General features: G+C 40.3%; 1 protein-coding gene across 3 annotated transcripts in view; it reads right to left on the bottom strand.

The window, feature by feature from the left end:
- Nucleotides 1–22,395, bottom strand: part of GLRA2 (glycine receptor alpha 2) — a 194,275-nt gene that overhangs the window by 120,484 nt on the left and 51,396 nt on the right. For all 3 annotated transcript variants that reach the window (XM_060002824.1, XM_060002823.1, XM_060002825.1), the window contains exons 5-7: nt 6,237–6,319; nt 3,421–3,558; nt 1,593–1,807 (exon numbers count right to left, since the gene is read on the bottom strand). In XM_060002824.1, the coding sequence (XP_059858807.1) occupies nt 1,593–1,807; nt 3,421–3,558; nt 6,237–6,319 (436 nt within the window). The remainder of the gene's footprint in view (nt 1–1,592; nt 1,808–3,420; nt 3,559–6,236; nt 6,320–22,395) is intronic.

Consider the following 22,395-nt stretch of genomic DNA (forward strand, 5'->3'; position numbering starts at 1 on the left):
ATGACTATTCTTTTGGCAGCAATGAGTAGTTGGAGGCTAAATGTCTTATGTTTTCACATTATCTGCTTGCAGTGTGCTGCCAGTACTTTAGCTGTCTAGTAAAATGTAAAATATAGTTGTGTGTCCTAGTGTTTAATGGCATGGCATTACAGTGATGGCAGTAGCTAATAAATCACGGGATAGAATCAAATGAACCTGTTTGGAAGGAGGTACAGAGGGGATTAGAGTTTGTATTAGGCAATATTGATTTGTGATTATGTAGCGGAAAAAAAAAGCTGTTACCATTTTTGACATCTGTATTGCAACAGAAATATGACACAGGTATTTCGTACTATTTGTTATTCTAGAAAGTAAAAAAGTATCGGAGACAGGTCTATTCCTTTCTCTATTAGCATACAAAATCTAATGTTTATCTTTGGAGGCATGGAACTTGAAAAATTTGTATAACTATTTTCCCACTGTTCAACCCCACTCCATTATAGCCAAAGGCCTCTTCTGTACGTCATCTTATCTTCCAACCTAGGAGGTAATGTGGAGCATTATTAACATTTCTCGTCATGTCAGTTGCAGCGCAACTGAACATAAGCCCAAGCCAGCCAAGATAGGGGATTACATCTCAGTTACTTTCTGGAACTGAGTTTTGGAGGGACTGCTAAACCAGTATGAGACAGTGTATACTGAATACTAATTGAACTCAGATTCCTGGAAAATTGAGGCTAATGGCTCAATGTACTCAGTGAAAGGGGGAAATACACATAGGCACATTTTGGGGTGCTGGGGCATTTCACAAGCAGAACATTTATCATTACTTGCTTAAGCAATATTTACAAATGCAGAGGGCCGCTCTTACATAAAAAGAGATTATGTAGCCATTATGATTTCTTATTCAGGGTGCTACAAAATGTCCTTCTGTCCCCAATATCCACTCCACACTTCTCTGTCAACCTGCCACAGTAGCCAGAATTTTCAGCATCTTCAGTGAGTCCACTGTTCTCTAGGTAACTGTGTCGCTTAAAATAGTAGTGTTATTAGCCATGAAGGTAAATTAAGGCATAGCGAACACCCGTGTGTCTGATTTGATGCACCCTCATACTGCACCTTTATTTCTTATGCATACTCATCGCATATGGCTTTTCTGTAAATTTGCAGGAGCTTAAGTCACTCTTCTATTACTGTAAATGACTTCACTGAGCACGTGAATCGCAATAGCCTCCCCAGTAACTGCTTGACAATACAACGTAAGTTGCATCAGTCTTACTCCAGTTCCTGCAAGCTTCGTGCCTCATAAACAATATGAGGTCAAAAGTACTCGAGGGCTTCTTAGAATTCCTGAGACATGTTTCTGCCTCCACTCATTCCTCTTGTCTCTCAACCCTGAATCTCCTTTCCCCTAATTGATCTGATTATGAAGATCCCCCGTGTCCTCAGAGCTCTAACTCTCAAACTCAGCTTTCCATTCTCTTCTTACTGCATTTGCATCTCCAACAGTGCCGCAGGGTAGCAAACATTTCTGTCTTCACAGAATTCTCCAGCCCGTAAGACCTTTGACAAACCTCTCAGGTCACTTGTTGTCAAGTGAGGAGATTTCTTACCTTTGGCAGAGATGCCCTGGAGCCTGAACTCTGGGTGGTCATCGTTAAGACTGTCGTGATGCCCAGTGCAACTCTGGCAGGGGCTGCATCCATGTTTATCCAAAAAGAGACCCAGGACAAAATGACTATCAACAGACTGGGTATATACATCTGGATCAAGTAGTATCCCATCTGGCGTTCCAGGTGAAACTTAACCTCGATGCAGGTAAACTTTCCTGGAAACAGGAAGTGATGATTTAAAATCCAATTTGAATTTATCTTTCCCATTCCAGCCTCCCACTTTATTTTTATTAAAAAGGAGCATTAACGATGGATTTGAAAGATCGCACAAAACGCTGACACTACACACCCAATTCAACTCGTTTCCAACTCAACCCGTAATGGAAATGACAGTGTGAGAACGAGTGATCTAAAGAGTCACTGGACCAAAACCATGTGGCAGATTTAATTTTCAAATCTGTGCTTGTTGCAGCCTGATTATTTAGACAGAGCTTCAGAATTTTCTAGACTATCCATTGGAAAGAAAACATTCATGTTTTGTGGGGGTTATAGTATGTAATATATAGGATATAACATATAACCTACAACATATATGTATAGCATATACTACACAGCATATAATATATAACATATAATATGAAATAGTTGAAACCATTCCTTCCTAAGTAGTAAAGTTCACATGGGGCTCCTAAAGGATTTGGATAATTGTGTATCTATCTTTGTGTTACCAATAGCAAAAGAAAAATATACATTTGTAGAAACCATGAATATAATCTAGTCACTGTAAAAATGTCATAACCTCCTGGATAATTGCTTGAGGTCATTTAGAATATTCCTAGAATCTGTTTACAGTGTTGCATTGCCTATAAAATAGAGTGCATATAAAGATATTAAAACTTGTAACCTACTATTAAGAGACATGTTCCTGCCCCTTCCCACTTTCCTTCCTCTTTAATTGGCTTGGAGTTAGAAACACAGAAGGTAATTCGGCTTAGCTCACACAAATTATGAGGTAGGGTTAGGTTCTTCTTGGCCAGGAAGGACACCTTAGAGTCCGGTTTTAGTTATTTCACAGGAAGCACTGTTGACTTCTGGAACAAGTGTTCATGGACCAGAGCAGTCACTGAACAAACCATCATGTCTCGACTGCCTCTCCTTGATCAGCTGTGTGGCATCACAGACGAGGACGTTCATAGGAAAGGCTATCAACTTTACTCGGCGGGCATAATCTTCCGGGGAACAACAGATGCCCACTTGTTGCTACTACCTCACATTCTCCCCCTGACCCATGTGTCTGTCAGCACCACAGACAATGCATGACTTTAGAGCCAGCTGACTCCCCGCAAGCTGATTTTCATGCGCGCTGTCTATAGGACTGGAGAGTACAACAGCTGTATTTCTGGGTTTGCAAAGACCTATGTTATTATTTGTGTCTTCCACTAAGGCAGAGAGTGCAAATTGACCCGAGGAGCTAACGTCAAGAATGGATGCTGGGAATGGGCGAGAATTCATACACTTCCTGCACCATTTACAAGGTCTCATGCACTTTTCCTCAGACTCATTTGATAGTAGATGGTCAGCAAGAGAGCAGCAAAAGATCCCCAAATCTCTTTCCTTCTCTCTCTCTTGGAAAAATTATCTGTTGGGCTCCCTGACCTGTTCGAAAGGATATAGGCATCTTATGTGTTGAGGGCATTTTGACCCAAGCCCAGGACCATGCCTCATAGCTCCACTTTCTTGGTGAATATGCGGCAATTAAGGTGATGGGATATATACTCCAAGCGGCAGATGGAGCCCACTTGGGTTTAGCAGCTCAAAGGAAACTTACCAGTGTTGTAGTGCTTTGTGCAGTAGCCGAGCTCCTTCTCTTCTTTCAGAATGAACTGAGGCAGTGTCAATCCTTCAGCAACTTGAACTGGACCATCACTTAACCACTCAAATATCAGGTCATTCATCGTGTACCCAACTGGAGTAAACAAATCATAGTAAAAAATTGGATGCATCTTTCCAAGAAAGCTTGAAAGTCTAGCCACGTAAAGAAACAAACAAGGACATTATCTAAAGCGACATATGCTTGATCAATTCAAGAGCATTTTTTAATAAAAGAGCTGCAATCATCATGACAACTACATGTCATTGGAGCCAAAGAAATGGAAGACAACAAGCTATTTCTGAATGATTTTTTTTTCTGTGTAATGGGAGAATGGAACTTATAAAGTCCATTTTTCTTCTGCCCGCTCTATCCACTAAATGTTTCTGAAGAACAAACAAGTAAACAAACAAAAATCCTTTGAAGATTGTCTTTACTTTAAAGAGCTGTGTCTGTGGATATCCATTAAGACAATGCAGTTCACGGCACCAGTCTTAGTATTTCAAATGAAAAGCATTCCTTTTTTTTAAAAAAAAAAAGAGAATGGATTTATCACAGACCTGCTTAAAATATTTCCGTTGCAAACTTGGCCCCTCTCCTAGGGTTTATTAGCTTTGTTTTGAGAAAGTTTATGTTCAAGTCATTATGGTCAATCCTCAGTTACTTTAGCAAGCGGGGAAGGCTGTAGGCAGGTAACCTAAGAGGAAGCTGTGGGATATGCAAGTCAAGCATATTCATTTGTGCTGGTGTCTTGCTAAAGGGGCCCACACATCACAATGATTAATATGAAGTAAAACAGATGCTCTGTTATATAAAGTCATATTGTTATATGACTTTTGAACCATCCAGAGTAAGACTGTTACCAGTTTAGTAAACCGAAGTTAGCACTTAGTCTCCAAGCTCCTGCTAACTAGGTCATTATGTCAAGGGCTTCTGGGTTTTTTACACCCCGGAAATGAAGGCTACTCTTTTTTCAGGCATCAGTTCTCCCCCTTCTTCCTTTATTTGTGATATTGGAACTCTAAAAGGAGATTGAGGAGGACAAGGTTATTATGTGAGGTTTTGGCTGGCCAGTAACCTCAGCAAGTTTATTAAGTTTATAGATTCTTATTCTTGTTTACTGCAAGGTAGTGACTCACCAAAGCTACCCAGAAATCAATGGCAAAGCTAATTGGAATCTACTTTCCTCTTTCTTTGGGCCACCTTTTCCATTCAAAGCCAGAAAATAAGAACAAGCAAGGAATCACAAAGGGGACTTCGTGTAAGCATTGATGGTCCACAGAGAGAATGGCCAACCCTATCTCTTCCACATCAGTGCTGCATGAGCCCTTCTTGAGTATCTCCACCAAATACCAGAAGCTTGCCAAACACCCCTATTCTTGTCTGGTCAGCTTCTTGCTGACCACTACAATAATAGTCCCTGTCAGCCACCCGGAAACCCCAGGTGGGGGCAAACAGAAGAGGTAAAGATGTGGGGAAGGAGGACGTGATATGAGGGTAGAAAAGTAAAGAGCAATTCCCACCCTTCACAGTCAAAGTCAGTGGTAAACACATCACTGCTTCTTTCATTTCATTACTTCTAGGTCCTGCAAGGGCCAAGCATATTTACTAATTGGAGTTTTTAAGCCTTGGAGGAGCCTCAGATGACAGCTATGGTTGCTGTTTTATAGAGAAACTAAGTGTTGGGTTGAGTCAGGGGAGAGTTGGGAGCAGTAGAGAAGTCACAAAGAAGGAATCATTATGTAGGAAAAAGTTTTTCTTAACTGTCTTCTCAAGAGAAGGGGCGATAGGAAAATATGAATACATAAAGCCTATTGTAAACCAGAAATTCTCATTTTATTCCTGACAAATTCTTCAAACAAAGATGCTTCATTATTTTGTTTATTTCTGTAGGAAGTTTCAAGGGAAGTCTACAGTGATTTTAAATGATCAGAAGGAAACCCTGTCACCGCCTCTTTTAATAATAGTTGATATGTCTTTTTACATTTGTTATTTTTCTAAACCAAGAAGTTAAAAGTATTTTCTTGCCCCTGCCTCATTAGATCTCCTAACATCCCTGTAGGTCAGTAGCACTTATTATTCTCTGCATTTTACAAACAGAGGAACTGACAGAGCAAGCCAGAAAACACTTCATGTCTCCTGTCTAAAAATCCCATTACCTGGAGGCATCAGCAACTTACGGCACATGTCAAAGATTTCAGCGGCGTCAGGACCATGACATAAAGGGGACAAAGTAGTAGCGTTTTCCTATTCCCTTCACCAGGCCTTTGGATATCCATTGCCCATCTAAGGGAGATGCCTTTATTCCTTATCATCTCATGCCCCTCATTTTTGTTTCCTCCTCTGGCTAAGGCCCCTGCATCTTGTCCTCAAATCAATTAGCCCTTCCTGCCAAAATTCCTTTGGGGTGAAGCATGAGATAGAAGGAGATACAATTTTCTGACTAGAATGTGATTCATTATAGAGGTTAAATGACTAATAATCTTAATTTTCCCAGGAGACATTTTCATTTCAAAGAAAAGCTTACTAAATCAGGCTCATTTTTTGAGGAAGGGCAAGTTATTTGGCATTTTACCTTGAAACATGGTCTTCTCTCTATTGGATATAAGACATGCACACACATTCACTTTTGCTTGTCCTTCCCTTAAGGACCTCGGGAGTTGTTAAGTAGGTAGAGAATGAGTCTTACGGGTTTTTTCTCCTTAATGACACATTGAAAGAACCAGGTCATTGGTTAAAACAAGCAGGTGGTTATTTCAGTAGTAGTGACTTACAACTCTCCAGCTGCATTGTACACGTCTGGACATCCATTGGAAAGTTCTTCAAGTCCATGGGACAGGATAAGGTCAAGGTGAGCCTTAGCAGAGAAAACAAATTTTTAAAACAAGTTTTTAATTTTTGAGGTCTGGTTCTTGAGAAGCAAACCAAAAACACATTTTGCATTAAGCAGAGTGACAGTGATTCAAGTAATGAAGTCTCGGCTCTCACTCAGGACAATGCTTTCTAATTTTCAAATGAACAGTAGTCATTGGTAAAGTTTTAAAATACTGTACAATTTCGCTGTAACCCCTTACTCTCCATTTCCCATCTTCCAGCCTCTGAGTCTCATCTCCCCAGTGGCACTGGTCTCACGCTTATTCTAGAATCGAGAAGAGCACTGAGAAATAGTGTAACAAGAACCGTGGGCTCTTCTTACACACACTGATGTCCAAAAGGCGTAAAGTTTATACTGCTTTAGAATTGGACAGGTGGGCTTTGCTTCAAGGACAATAAATGATGTGATAAGCATTATTGATTGTGATAAGTATTCATTCTCCTTCCATCAGGTGGGCAAAAACTTCAATATCTTTTCATTTGCTAACTACATGGATAGGTCAGTTGTACATTGTAGCATTCATTCTAGAATTTTGACAAATCTGGAGCGGGTAATCCTTGATCTAAAAAAAACAAAACCATTTGAGGATGGTGGCTTGTATAAATACATAGTCTTCTCTTCTCTGCACCCTGGGGGGACTACTGTGCTCCCCCTTTCCTTAACTTTCCAAGCTCCAGCCAGCTCTGATCAAGTCTTTTATCAGGACATTGATTAAGCCACCACCTCTTTTCTACTATTTCCTTTTTTAGTCCTCAAGGAAATGGTACACACCTCTTGCTCTTCAGTTTTTCTATACCTCAGAGATTCAAGGGAGGAAATTAAGGTTGAGAATCAGCAGACCTGTGTTCCCTTTCAAGTACTGCCTGCAACTGTCTCTGTCCCCAAAGCAAGACCTTAAATTCAATAAACACGCATCCTCACCAAATGATGGGGTAGGATCAAATGATGCTCATTGCCATTTAGCTCTAATGCTAGAATCCATGTTATTCTGAAGTTCACTGCTCCAACTTCTGTTCATTTTCTCTCAAACATCTTTTCTATCCATAGACCCCTCTGACTTTTACACCATTACCTAAACTCTCCCTTTCTGTCATGCTCTCCCCTCCTGGTTCCCTTCTCTTTCCTTTCTCAGCTTCATGTTATACCTTCTATACAAGCCAAGACAAAATTAAAAAAAGAGTGGCCCAGTTACTTTAAAGAAAGAAAAGATTTGGGATTTGAAGTGAGGTTAGACAAAGAATCCATGCTGACAATCTTCAAAATCATCAAAATACAACAGCGACTGGGAAAAACAAGATACAAAACAGTGCAGTATAATCTCAATTATGTAAATATGTTTTCAATATTGGAAGTAAACACAACACTATATTAAGAGTAGATAGTTCTGGTTGGTGGGATGATTCATATTTCTTTTTTACTCTGTTCATTCTGCATTATCTCTATTGACAAGTGTAGGCTATTCTAAGATGTCCGTCTTTATGTAATTAAACATGCCTTTCTTTAAACAATAGCTGAAGGGTAAAATTATTAAATTATGTTTTATTCAATAATGTTTTGCTATATTATAATTATATTATTATTATTAAAATTTTGCCACAAACATACAATATTTCATTGCTAAATAAATTACCTACGTTCTCTGAGCTATTCTGAGAACACAAATACCATGTTTCTAAAAGAAAAACAATAGTTTTGGGTTCTAAACATCTGAGTTAAAATAACATTTTAGACAGGAAAAATAATTTTTGTCAGTTGTGGAGTTCATTTAGAGATAGCAGTATAAATATAGTTAAAGATACTTACATTTCTTCCCAGCATAAAGACTTTTTTTTGAGATTTTATTTTATTGAGATCAATGCCATGAACTCTTTAAAGTAAGGGAAGAGTAAAAGAATCAAAATGAAAATCTCTAGTAATCAAAAATTTTTTTAAATTTGACACTTTATTAAGGGAGGGGAATCTCAAAAGGGTCTGTGGGTTTAAAACTGTTACTAACACAGTAAGAATCTATTTATTCTTTTCTATTTTTTTAAAGAGGAAATACTTACATCAAACAAAAATATGTCCATCATATAAAAATAATCAGAGGGCATGTGTATAGTTTAAGTGAATCAAAACTAGAAAACCTGGAAATTTCATTATGATTTTGAAAAGTTTACTTTTGAGAAATTAGAAAATAATAATAGCAAAAATGAACACAGCTTAAAAACATGCAACAGGAAATTCAGTTGTATTTTGTTTGCTATTGGAAACAACGCAATTTTAGTATTCTTAATCATAGGTTTGCTGAATACAATTCTTCTGTGAACTTTTCACATTTATTTAGGGGGAAGAGGCTTCAGACATGATATTTCTGCTTTTGTGGCAGATCTAACAATCCTATAGGGACCCAGAATTCTTGGGGTCAAAACTATTAACAGCCATGGAAAACCCCACTGAGAGAAATTCCCAATGAGCATGAAACTCTCTCTGAATTTTGTCTCAGCTGAGAACTCAGTGGGTATTTCCCTTCTTGCTTATTTATTTTTCTAATTTCCTTTCTAGGTAGGTTTTGTATGGGAACTCAATGGGTGCCAATAACAAGGAGGCAAGTTAACAGCTCCCCACTTTGCTAAATCACGTCATCCGCTGAGCAAATGGGAAGCGATTGGAAAGATCTAATCAGTTCTTTCATGGCCAACAGAGCCCATAATGTATGATGTCTAGTGTACCACACATCCGCAGGCCTAAAACTCAGACTTGCCTTTTACTTATTTTTTTCCTTTTCATTGAAGCATATATTAAACACAGTAAAAATACACAAATCTTAAGTTACAGCGTGATACCTTTTTGCATCTATACCCACCTGTTTAACAAGCACCCAGACCAGACTTAGAATATTCCCATCACCCCAGAACATTCCCATGTGCTCTCTTCTCAGTCAAGAACCTTCAAAAGTAACCACCACTGCTTTATTTAAAAGCTATCTTTTAATTTAAAAACATGAGTTTTGGGGAAAGAACGAGACGATATTATTTTGTACAGAGATGCAGAAATTGCACCAAATAATACTGACACATACAACATATACTAAAATGTGAACTATTTTTATCCCCTTTACTCTGGCTCTCCATCTTTTTTGGGGGGTGTGTCACAGAATTAAGTATTTTTATTGAAAGTCAGATTTTTTGCTAGCAGACACTGCCTACAGCATGTCAGATTTGCTCTCCTCTTCCTCACCATCTAAAATATTAAGGCCATTGCGTGTGAAGGCGGTGAGCTGAGGCCACCCATCTTCCATTTGACTTTTCTTAAAGAACTCATTCCCTGAAGCATTGTCGCGCATCTCCCACTGTCACTGTGGCGACATGCATGCATTCAGGGCGCCCCTGCTCCTGTTTGCACAAAGGAAGGAATAAAGTTCCCTTATAGAGGCCCTACTTCTTTATAGAGAGTAAGAAGGCTGAGTGAACATTTTGATTTTAAAGGCAAAAGGATAAGACAAAGCACAGGAAGTCAGCTTCCACCCAAATCTCCCTCGCCTTCCTTACTACTCTCCTATTCAGTTCACCTTGCCATCAAACCAGCTCTTGGGTTTATACCTTATTTAAAGTTTAAAAGAATGATAGATGCAGACATTGTAAACTGAGTTAATGTTATACTTTTTTAAATCAAATATATTTTTAAATTTACTTATTTCTCTCCTACGCAAGGTTCTTCCCTTATGCAAGAACCACAAAGGCTACAACTCTCTCTTTTTCACCATCTAAAATAATGCCTTCAACAGATGAGGTATTCAGTAAACATTTGTTGAGCAAATGAATGAATCTTCGTCCTCAAGCTCTGTGGGAGAACTTAAGGCTTTTATTCAGCAGAAATGGGAAAAGACAGAGGATTTAGAAGAGAAGAAGGGTCCTCTGAGCCCACGGGGTGTTGCCAAATTCCCGGACTGGCAAAAGAAGCCAGAAAGCTGGCCTGGCCCTTTCTGTAAGTTGCTAGCATTTCTAGTGGGAACTAGAGATAAGGCAAATCAAGCTGAAAGAAAGCCCGGAAGCCCTGTCCACCTGTCCTTGAGCCTTGCTCAGGTAGCTGGGTCCACGGCCAGGACTGTTCTCCTATTGCTAGAAGCATGCGAACTAATCACTTAACTTTATAACGTCATGGCGGACAGGAGGTTCCTTGACTCACAAAGCAACTACTTGTTCATAAGGCACTCAGTATTAGAAGTGGAAGTCCATTCCCAGCAAAAGATTCTTGAGGGAAAAAAAGCCACTTGAAGAGAAAACGAATTTTCAGGTGGAATTACAAATTGTCATTAGGGATCTTCCTGCTTAAAGCAAAGATTGCCAGCATCCTCTTTTGAGAGAGTGAATTCTGACGGTTATAGTAGTCTGTCTTGTTTGGAAAGGAAGGGTAAGGGGATGCTTCTGTGTTTCAGGAAAAGCAAGAGTCTCAGGTATATTGCTGCTGTTCCTCTGTCAGAGACCATGCTTAGCACACTCTGTGTAGCACACTGCAAACCCTAGCAGTATACAGAAATATCAGAGGGGATAGAACCTGTGGTGTTCTTTTAGGATCAGAATACTTAATAAGGAAAGATAAAAATTCAAGTGATGTCGATAGTATTGATAATCATTCTCTGAGCACCTGCTGTAGGTCAGGTGCTCTCATTATTTTGCAGTCATGGAGCACCATCCCACGAGGCACACAGCATTCTCTGTCTTTGAGGTAAGCACATTGGAGCTCAGAGAGGTTAAGCCGTTTTCCCAAAGTCACAAAACCAGTAAGCAACCAAAGTTAGATTTGAACCCAACTTTAATTGATGTCAAAGTTTATTTATTATTTTCCACTCTACTACATTTCCTCCTTAGAAAAAGAATCTGTTATCATCCTCTTTTGTCTGTGAAGCTAGCAGAATAGGTTGTAGACCTTTCATTTTTTCTGCAGGCATCCAGGCTTCCCATGACTTTTCCTTTTAAAAACTCCTCCAGCCTCTCCTGGCTACCTCACAGAGGAGAAGCACCATTGACTGGGGATCCAGGGACCTGGGTGGTGGACCAGACTTACAGAGAAAGAGCAATTTGACCTTAACTAAATCTCTGGGCCTCATTCCTCACCCACGACCCCATCCTGCTCAAAATTTCTATGATTCTAAACTGTAAGTGACGGTGACCAGCATGAAGATTTCCTCTTATAGGTGAATTTCCACTCTTGAATATGATGAAAGCCTTAAGTCCAAATAATAATGCTTCTTAAAATTGGAACTTTCTGGTAGTCTGGGTATATAGGTGAGATATTTGTTGCCCCCATAGGGCTTTGTCATCCAACATCCTAGAATGCTGTCCACTCTTTCTCCAAGAACATTAGGACAGCCTTACTGTACAATGTAGGTCTGTTGACCCTTTCCTCTCAGGTGTACCTGGAAATCTCTAAACCATGTGACATTCTAATGTCAGGGAGATTTGACAGGATGCATCATGTATTGAACAAGAGTGTCCTCCTAACCTACCTAGACCTTAAATGAAATTATCGTGGAGCAAGTTAGAAGTCAAGTTAAATGTGCATCACTTATTTATTTTTTTTTAAAGATTTTTTTGACGTGGACCGTGTTTTAAAGTCTTTATTGAATTTGTTACAATATTGCTTCTGTTCTATGTTTTGGTTTTTTGGCCACGAGGCGTGTGGGATCTTAGCTCCCCAACCAGGGATCGAACCTGCACCCCTACATTAGAAGGCAAAGTCTTAAGCACTGGACCACCAGGAAAGTCCCAGATGTGCGTCATTTATACAACTCACACATATGGGGAGAGGGAGGGAAGAGTTAGAGGAGTCATTGGATTAAAAGACCCCACCAGGCTGGTTGTCTGATCAAGATCTCCTTTAGCACCATGGGTTTCGAATTCTGGTGGGCGTAAGTGTCATCCGAAGGGCTTGGTAGGAATGCAGGTTCTCAGGCCCTCCTGAGAAGCAGCTCAGGTAAACTGATGCTGGTCTTGTGGAGCACATTTTAAGAAGCTCTACTTCAGCATGTCCCAAGGGAGGACTTTTATGTACTGTCCCTGTGATGGACTAAAAGGAGAAAAATTTGAAAGGGAAATAGGAAGGGATTGAGAAAGGGGGCTGTGATTTTTCAGTAGCTCTAGCACTGTCTTTGGAAAATATGACTTTCTACTTGAAACCAGGTCCGGCCAATGAGGCCCAAGTAGGCTTCTAAGTGATTGGACCGGGGGTAGTGAGCCAAGGGGGCTTAATCACGAGCCTCAGTCACCATGGAGTGGCATGCTGCTAAGGTCAAGGCAGTAATAACAAGGTCAGTTCACTGGCGCCAAGAATATGGTGGGTGTGGCTAGAAAACTGGGAACGCTGCTAAGAGGGGTGGAAGGTACAGCAGAGAGGAACCCAGACGAGATGCTCATTAACACACACGAGTGTGCAAAGGTGGACAGTGGAACTCTACTCAGGGCGCTGTCTCTGGTCTCTGACTAGAAAAACCAGCCGCCGAGAAATTTCAAAGGAAATTGGGGTGGTGGCTGCAACATTCACTGCATGGACCCCAACTAAAAATTTACAAAAGCTCCTGGTACTGAGCAGGGAGGAGGTCAGAGCGTGGAGGAAGACCAGCTCCAGGTCTTTAGTGAGGAGGGATTCGTGTTAAACAGAACTCCACCTGGGCTGTAGCCTACTACATCCATTTAGCAATTCTTGGCAAGCATTTATTGAGCATCATACTTAACAGACACTTGAAATAAGTTTCTCTCTTGAAGGAGGTCGTAGTTTAACATTACTGAGATATTAATATATATGTGTCTATAGGTGTGTGTGTACATACATATATTCTTTCAGTGGAGTCTATCCCAATAGTTCTGCATTTATTATTCAACTTTTTAAAGTTGTTTTCAAATTCTCATTTAAAGAATCCTTCCAGATTATGTAAATCAGACATAGTTGAACTAAATCAAGTAAAAGGCTTTTCATTACTCCCTTGGGGCCTAAATAAGCGCTCACACTGATCGGGTAGAGCAGATAATCTGCCCTTCCAGACCTAGATCCCGAGAGGGCCCTTTGGGTCTGTCAGGGAAGCATGACTTGCAATAATCATTTGATGATCCTGAATCAAATCAAGGTACCCGCGAAAGGATCTTTATCCACAGAGGACAAAAGTAATTGGTCCAAGCTTGGCTAGGCAGGCAAGGCATGAAATGTGGCTGTGCTTTTTTATATAAGTAAAGGTTGAAAATTCTTGGCTGCCAAGTATAATGAGCTAATAGACGTTTAGCTAAAGGCTTCCATGACTATTAAGATGCAAATCTAGGGAGAGTATGGTGTCTTAAGTACCGTTAGTCATTTCCTCCTTTGTCTATATGAGTTGATAGATTCTCAGGTTCCCTACCCATATCCCTGAGGGCAGACTTTGATACTGAGAGTATCAAACAGAAGGATGAACCTAGGTGGATAACAGGGCTCAGAACCCCGTGGCTAGGACACCAGGGAGAAATCATTTTTTCAGTATTGTCTAGGGCTGAAAGTAAACCCCAGGTTGGTTGTAAGCCGTGCAGTTAGACTCTATCCCCTTAGTTAATTCCAAATAAATATAAAACCTGTTTTTCCATGTTGACCTTGGGATTTTCAGGAGATGAATGGCAACACTGCTGGTTCATCAGCTGTTCTACTCCTGTCCCCTGACTAAAATGCCAGTGGCTGACTAGGAAGGTCCATGTTTACCAAACATTAGAAAGGCATCACAGAAAATACCCATATGCATTGAGCACTACTAGCTGGGAAGGACAGAAATACGATATCTGCTCCCATCTGTGCCTGGTCCCTTCAGAAAATGTGCCCGCATATGGTGGGCCCATGTTAATTAAGTCCAAATATGGATTGGATTCAACTTGGAGAGCGACTGATAAATCTGCAGCTAAAACTTTTCCAAATGTTTTGATATTTCCTGAACGAAAATGGTTTGAAGGTGGTGAATGGGAGAGGACTAAATGGAACATCATCAGAAAGAAGAGCTCAAATTATCAAAGAGTCATATAACCAATTCTGCCCACAGTTTAGTTACATTTTAAATTTCAGTCATTTCACAGCTAGTATTTATTTATACAACCAAATATTCATGAAGATAAAATGTTATTAGCCTGCACATTAAAATAATGACAACTGACTTGTCCACAGTCACTCTATTGCCTCAGTTCACAGCTATTTAATGGTGACACTGAGGTGAAAAAAGAGGGAATAGCACTGTATAGCAGTGTTTTATTTGGGATTATTTTACTTTTGGTGAAAGAGAAAAAGAACAAGTGCTTGTGAACTGCAGATATGGTTTTAAGAAAACCAAAGTAACTTTTCATCTGCTGACAGCTGAGAGCAAAATTGTGTTACTTTGCTGGTATTTTGCCGCACTAAGACTTCTGCTGTGGTAACTGGCGGAGACTTGCTGGCCGCTGTTTCTGGTGGCAAAGTTTGGAGAGAGAAAGAACGAAGTCTTGGTCAGATGGTAGGATGGTCCATTCTTGATTAGATAACACTTTGAAACCAAGCACAATTCCTTAGTTGACTCTTAACAAGCAGCTGAAGAGGGGGCCCAAGCCCTTAGCTGAAAAAAGATGCAACTGTCACTTCTGCTAGGAGCGATATACCTCCCAAAGGAAGGAAACCCAAGGCACAGAGAGTAGTCATCTGCTTGGGACTCATGGAAGGTGAGTGGAGCCTGAGTGTAACAGGTACTGAGTAAGGAAATGTCCGTGTGTACGGATTAGGAAGAATGGGGAGAACTGTCTCGCCGCTCCCCTCCCCTTATTCTACAGCCAACCCAGGGTGATTATGACATTCACTGAACATTTATCGGGGACTGAGAAAAACTGCAGATCAAAGAAAAATTAAGTGACTTCTCGTGGTCACTTAGTAAGACTGGATTTGAACCCAAGTCCTCCTGAACTTCAGAACTGACATCTGCCCCACCCCCTTAGTGTTGTCTTTAATCTCTTAGCTCACTTGTTGCTTTCTTTCATCTAACTATTCATATTTAGCAAAATATCCCCACTAAAATGAAACATCGAATAAACATTTGTTCTGTTGTCCTTGGAAAGGGATGATCAATCCCATGTGGGACGGCCTTGCCCTGAGTGTGTGTCATGTTGTAGAACTTCACATAATTATATATGTCCTTAATTGTCTTTCAATGACTGTACGGTGATAAATGTTGTATCAGATGTTGGTTTGTAATTTTAAATGCCACGAGCAAGGATAGACTTATTGGAAAGACTGTTGAGCTTTGAGGATAGACGATTTTTTCCCATTTTAAAACAGTGTCTTTCCTTTGAATTATGTGCTATGAGAATGCACTAAAGTAATTCATGCGTTTCATAAGAGCCATGGTGATATTATTTGTGTTTATTTGGGGATTAATGCCATCCAGGGAGCCTTTGAAAAGCAGCACTGTGGACCAGGCAGAAGCCCATGTCAACATAAGTTGAGCAGGTTCACCAGGACCTCTGAATTTCCTTTGGCTTCCTGTCACAGGAAAAGTCAGGTGATTAATAATGGCAGACTAGCCCTCGAACTCTGTTGGCTCCAAGCTACCAGGTGATTTCCTTTAGTCTTATATATCCAGTTAATAATTATCCTAGCCAACCATCTTTTATAGTTGTCTGAAAGTATATAAACCCATAATTCACGAACACATTCTAAAATAATATCTCATGGATGCTCCTGCTGGTTGAATCAGAGGGTACAAATGATCTAATTTGAGATTGGGAAATTTCTCAGTAGGGAGCTCAGTGTTAAGTATTTGTCACGGTGTAAACTATATGTTGAGTATAAGGCTGCCTCTTAAACAACAGGTAGTCCAACCTTCCCTACCCCACTCCAAAATCAGTTCCTCTCCTCAGATGTTCAGTTTGGGAGGAAACGGTTCAAAGATCCCAAAGTAGTTTGAGATAGGCACCTTACAATTCAGAATCCCCTCTTGCTGGCTCCCAAACCCTAAGGGACATGAAGGACCCACTCTTATTTCCTCATCCAGAAGGAATTTTGCGGTTTGGGAAAGAGGAGATCATTTTGAGACTTATTAGAGACTTATGATGGAGCTAGAAGGAGCCTCAGACTTGATCTCATCTCCTGGTTCAATCTCATTTTATAGTAAGGAAACCGAAACTCAGAATAATAAACTGATGGCGTTAGAGAGGCTGATCTTTGAGCCTAGGGGATACAGTAAATGATGGAAGGAGGTGTGGCTCTCCTGATGCCCTAAGCTACCTTCTTGGTATTCTGTTCTTTGCGCCATCACCTTCAGAGCAAACTCTAATGAATGTTAATGCAGTGGAAAGTCACCTCCAAATGGAGAAAAACCTACTGGTTGCTATTGCTAGTCCAATCAGGCAAACAGTCAAGGAAAAGTGGTCATGCCACCTGCCATGTATTTCATTGCATAACCCCCTTTTTTTCCTTCAAACAAGGGTAAAATCCTTACTCTGTTGTGTTTGAACCAGTATTATGCCCTTGAGTGTATGTGTCTTTCTGAACCCAATCAGGAGCTCAGCAGAGCTTTCCAGCACTTTAAGAGTCTGTCATGTACAGAACACACTTTCTAGACTTTAATGCTTCTACCTTCAGACGCATCTTTTTTGAGGACCACTGTCCAAAAGTGCCCCCTCTGCACCACTTAGCTCAGCTCCTGCTGAAGCCACCGGCATATATGCATGCCAGCACCTCCCACCCTCCCAACCTTGCTTGCCCTAGGAAGAAGGGAATCGTGGTTTCCATGGCATTTTCCAGCACTTCTCTGAAGCCTCATTGCTTAATTCTGATGTGGGCGCTTATGTTACAGTCATTAATTACTGCATTAAGTCAAGTCCCAAAACTAATGAGGATTTGGACACAGATTTGGAAGATGAGAATGTAATTTTGCCTGGATTATAGGATATAAAGATAAACATGATCCAAATATGCACAGAGAGAAGAAATCACAGCTTTGCATAGCTGCCTTCTAATAGAAAATATGGGCTTACATGTCTCATCACAACTGAGAGTAAGATAATCAAAGTATCACCATTGGTAACATTTAGGCAGGTCTTAGTTCACTGTGCATTCTGTTTTCAGCTCTGACATCTAAATAAAGAATGTTCTTTTTTCCTATGCCATAAAAATCATTCTATAGCCAAAGTTAGAATCTTGGAAGTTCTTGCATCAGGCTGTAGGATGAGTCAAGGGTGGGAGGCTTTGTCAGAAAAGTTGGCCTTTTATGTGTGCGGATGGAGTTGGTCATTAGACAGGATTATTTGGGGAGCTCTGTTGGATGTCTGTCTAGAAATCTACACTCCACCTACTCTCAGTGGTGCCTGTAATCTATCATCAGAGGTAGAAGGCATGTCAATCCCCAAGAGTTCTCTATGACAACTCAGATACTACTGGGATGGTGGAACACTGAATCATCAACAACTGCAATTATGAACTGAATCAAAAGGAATTAACAAGTAAATCACCTCTAACACCATAAAGGAATAAGTTTCAGGTCAGATAAAGTTTGATGATGAGGGGCTCAGATGTCTTGATGATGCGGGGTGCTGTTGTAGAGGATCAATCCCATAACTATTTATTGTTTGGAGAACTCTGTGCAGTTGGCAGGTAGCATAGGGCCCCTAGGTACCTGGTCAGTAAAATAAAAGACACTGAAGGCAAACAATAATGTCTGGAGATCGTGGGGATCTATCCTGGTCAGTTTACTCTTCATCTTAGAGACTGGGACAGAAAGCACAATCATGAAATTACAAGAAGATACCAAGGGCCCTAGAGTACAGGGCAATGCCACTTTGGACTGTCTATGCATATAGCATATAGTGTATTCTACTAAAGTTAACCAAATCATCTCTTTTTGAAAGCTGAGGAAATAGAGGTTCAGGGAGAGAACAAATTTTCCCTAGGTCACACAGCTAGTTCTGAGGCCAGAGACCCTAGCCCAAGGGTGTTTGACTCTAAAACCCCAGTCTAGGGCTTCCCTGGTGGCGCAGTGGTTGAGAGGCTGCCTGCCGATGCAGGGGACACGGGTTCGTGCCCTGGTCCGGGAAGATCCCACATGCCGCGGAGCCGCTGGGCCCGTGAGCCATGGGCGCTGAGCCTGCGCGTCCGGAGCCTGTGCTCCGCAACGGGAGAGGCCACAGCAGTGAGAGGCCCGCGTACCGCAAAAAAAATAAATTAATTAATTAAAAAAAAAGTAAAACCCCAGTCTACTATAGTATCAGAAGGAACCAGGATAACATTCAACATCATAAGGTTCAGAGTAGGCGCTCTGAACCATACAGCGAACTGAAAACTGCAAGATGAAGAACATCTTGGTGCTGATTTTACACACTGTAAAATTAAACCAGCAGCATAGTTTTGGTGACTAAACATATGTCCACTAACTCTGGTGGGATGAAAATGTATTTCATTTTCAAAAATGAAACAAAAACAGTGAGGTAATCCCTCCATCCTTCTAAAAATGGTAGCCATTTGTTTATCATGTTAACAAATGTGGGAAAAAGTGACTGATTTAAGTTGTAGCAAATATGATTTCAGTTATATAAGGAGGAGTTTCTGCACAATGTTCGAGTAACTTATTATAAGATCCAAGGAGAGAATATAAAATCTCCTTCTCTGAAGGTCTTTAAAAATAGAATAAGTTCTCAACAGGTTGTCTGAAGGTAAGGAGTTGACTTAATAACTTTAATGGGTCTTTTCAGCCCTTTGATCCCTGGGATAGTAAAAGTTTTCAGAAAGTAGATATGCTATATAAGCTATACATGCTGTATAAAACTATCAAATGAGCTTCCTATTTGAAGGTCAATTGTGGCATCTTGAATTTAAAGTCTTTTTAGACATTTGCGAAATTTTAAGATACTTTATATTCTCATCTTAAATCTTACCTTCTTCCTCCACTAGTCCTTTGAAAACTGAGTCCCCAAAAGGTTGGTTCGAAAATGACATGTGTTTGGTATTGTATTTGTTTGTGTCTTTGGATTTGAGTTGGAGTAAATGAAGAATTAATGTGGGGTAGGAGATGATAGCTCTGAAATAGAAGTCAAGAGCTTTGATTCTTGTCCTAGCTTTCCTATTTATGGGCTCCATTATTTTAGCTCATTTAACTTTTTAAAGAAGTCACTTCCTCATCAGTAAAACAAGGATATTTTGCCCTGTAATACCTTCAATTAAAAAAAAAACCTTATGCTTCTATAAAAGTCAGAGTTTTGGCGGAGAAGTCTCAGAAGCAGTGGGAAGTAAGGGAAGAAAACAAATATTAGCAAAGACATTGTGGACATATGAGACCAGCTGCTTCTCTTTAAAAATGCTTACCCTCGAGCTTCCCTGGTGGCGCAGTGGTTGAGAGTCCGCCTGCCGATGCAGGGGACGCGGGTTCGTACCCCTGTCCGGGAGGATCCCACGTGCCGCAGAGCGGCTGGGCCCGTGAGCCATGAGCCTGCGCGTCCGGAGCCTGTGCTCCACAACGGGAGAGGCCACAACAGTGAGAGGCCCGCGTAGCGCAAAAAACAAAAAACAAAATAAAAAAAAAACCACAAAAAAACAAAAATGCTCACCCTCTCCTTTTCTCTTTCATATTGCATACCATAGGTCATGATGTCCTGACTTCTACTACAATTCATTATATTCAATTCAGTAAATATTGTTTGAGCACTAATATGTATTATACCCAAGGCTCACCTCGTTATTCCACTGTGGATTCAGGCCTTTTAAAGTAATATGAATTTAGAATTTGACTGTCTCTGAAGAGGGTATACAAAGCAAGATGTGTGTCCTTGTTTACACTTTGGTCAAAAATGGTCAATACTTAATGGGGTGGGTCAACAAAAAACATGAAAACAGAGTAAGATCAAACATATGACGGAAGTGAATAATTAAAAAAGTAATCAGAGGATAAGTGGACAGAAATAGATTTGACATCTTCATCATCAGAGACTATGTCCTGCATCACTGGAGAGAAATTTTCTAACACTGAGCTAAGACCTTTGGTTCCTATTTAAAAGATTTGTTTAAATTTTACTCAGGTGCCTCAGGTGTTTGAATCTGCAGGACGTGTATGGATTTCTGGTCTATTGTCAGTCCCTTTTTTAAATCTTGGTCTTCTGGCAAACAGATATATTACCTCTTGGGGAGTGTGACCTTGCTTGTTATGAAGTCAGTGGGCTGCAGAGTTCTCTGTGTTCTGTTTGGCCATCAAAGCCTTGGGCTTTGGTTTCCATGCAGAGTTAATTCTACCTCTGCTCCTACAGAGCTAAGAAAGCACAGTTCTGTGCTAAGAAAGCACAGAACTTTTCTCATTTTACTCACCTCTGGATCTCTAGGCCCAGCACCGTGTCTGGCTCATTGAAAACCCTTCCAGGGAAGTAATTAGATTCCTACAATTCAAATCTGCCAGGAGCTGTGTTTCCCTAAAATGGCATGCCCAGTTCTCCTGCACCAGGGGTCTTTCCCCTGATTTCATAGAATACCCACAGTGAAGGAAAAGTCTAAACCACCCTGCCACAGGACAAACTCTACCCAACCCAAAACAATTGTGGGGTATTTCAGAGCCTACTGGGAACCAGAGATAGAAGAATTGCCTCTGGATCGAGTCTCGGGGACGTTCTATTCTTCATGGTTCTAGAATGGAAGGGCCTTTATAGAACAGAAGGAAAAAAAAAAAACCCTGGTTTTATTTCGGCAGTGCATGATGCCAGGTATTTACTAGAGCAACTGCCACCCAAGGCCCAGAGGGTTAGCTGGAGCAGCTGATACCCTGTGCTGCTTTTTATAACTCTCCTTCCCAGCACCATGCTCTATATATGTCCCATTTCATCAGGTCACATCAACTTAGGTTGTGCCCAATACTGCGTCTTACACCAAATGCATCACCATGTGGAATATTCTGTGTTTCCTTAAAAATTTTTATAAAAATAAATGTAAAGTTTCTTAAAAATAAAGTGGGGGAAGTTTCCCTGGTTCTTTGTGGAAGCGGTGACTTTGCCACTTTTTACAAATGAGCAGCCTCTTTCCTTCCAAAAGACATTGCAGCTATCTGCCACCAGCAAGCTGTGAAATTACTAGGTTAAGAATGGAATCTACAGTACAGACCTAAATTGTATATAGAGTTGTGAAATGCAGTTTTGGTGGTGGTGAGTCTGCAAACTTGTGAAAATCATTTGCAAAGACACTAGCTGCCTCTTTTTTTTTGTTGTTGGTAATAAGATTGGAGAGAAAGGGGGAATTCTCTAAAGAATCTTTAACATGTCAATATTTATTCAATGTATTCGATTTCTCTCATATACAATACACTGTCTTGGCCCTTTGGGAGGGGTTACAAAAGATGAAAAATCCGAATATCTTGGCTTTAAAGAGCTTATTATTTAGAAAGAATGTTAACTTAAAAATGCAAACAGCCATCATTTCATTTATTGAGAACATACTCTGTGTCATGAACTGTGGCAAGTATTTTTATTTACTCTATATCAGGGGTTGGCAAACTATGGCCAAAGAGCTAAATCTAGTCCACCACCTGTTTTTGTAAATAAAGTTTTATTGAAACATGGCCACACCTAATTGTTTGAGTATTGTTTATGGCTGTTTTGTGCTATAATGGCAGAGTTGAGTCGCTCTGACAGAGCTGAGACAGTCTGACTGGCAAAGCTAAAATACTTTCCATCTGCCCTTTACAGAAAATATTTGCTGACCTCTGCTGTATATAATTCATTCTCACAAGAATACTCTGAGTTAAATATGGTGTTTCCCATTTTCCAATTAAGGTAACTGAAGGTTATAGCTTATGTAACTTAGTAAGTGGCAAAGCTTCAGTTTAATTCTAGGTTTGTCTGATTCCAAAAGTCTATGCTCTTATGCTATATTTGTGTACAGAAGTAGCCAAAATATGGGATAGGAAGAAGTCAGAGACTTACAGATTCACAGAGAAACTATTATGAGAGTTCCTAAAAGGGAGTGATTATTTTGATTGTAGGGTGGTATTCTGGAGAATATTCTGGAGAAGATCATATTTGAATAAAAAAGCAAAAATGCATCTATCCCAAGCTCAAGCCCAAGAAATGTTAACATAT

The sequence above is a fragment of the Delphinus delphis genome, chromosome X (assembly GCF_949987515.2).
Source record: "Delphinus delphis chromosome X, mDelDel1.2, whole genome shotgun sequence".
NCBI classification, from domain to species: domain Eukaryota; kingdom Metazoa; phylum Chordata; class Mammalia; order Artiodactyla; family Delphinidae; genus Delphinus; species Delphinus delphis.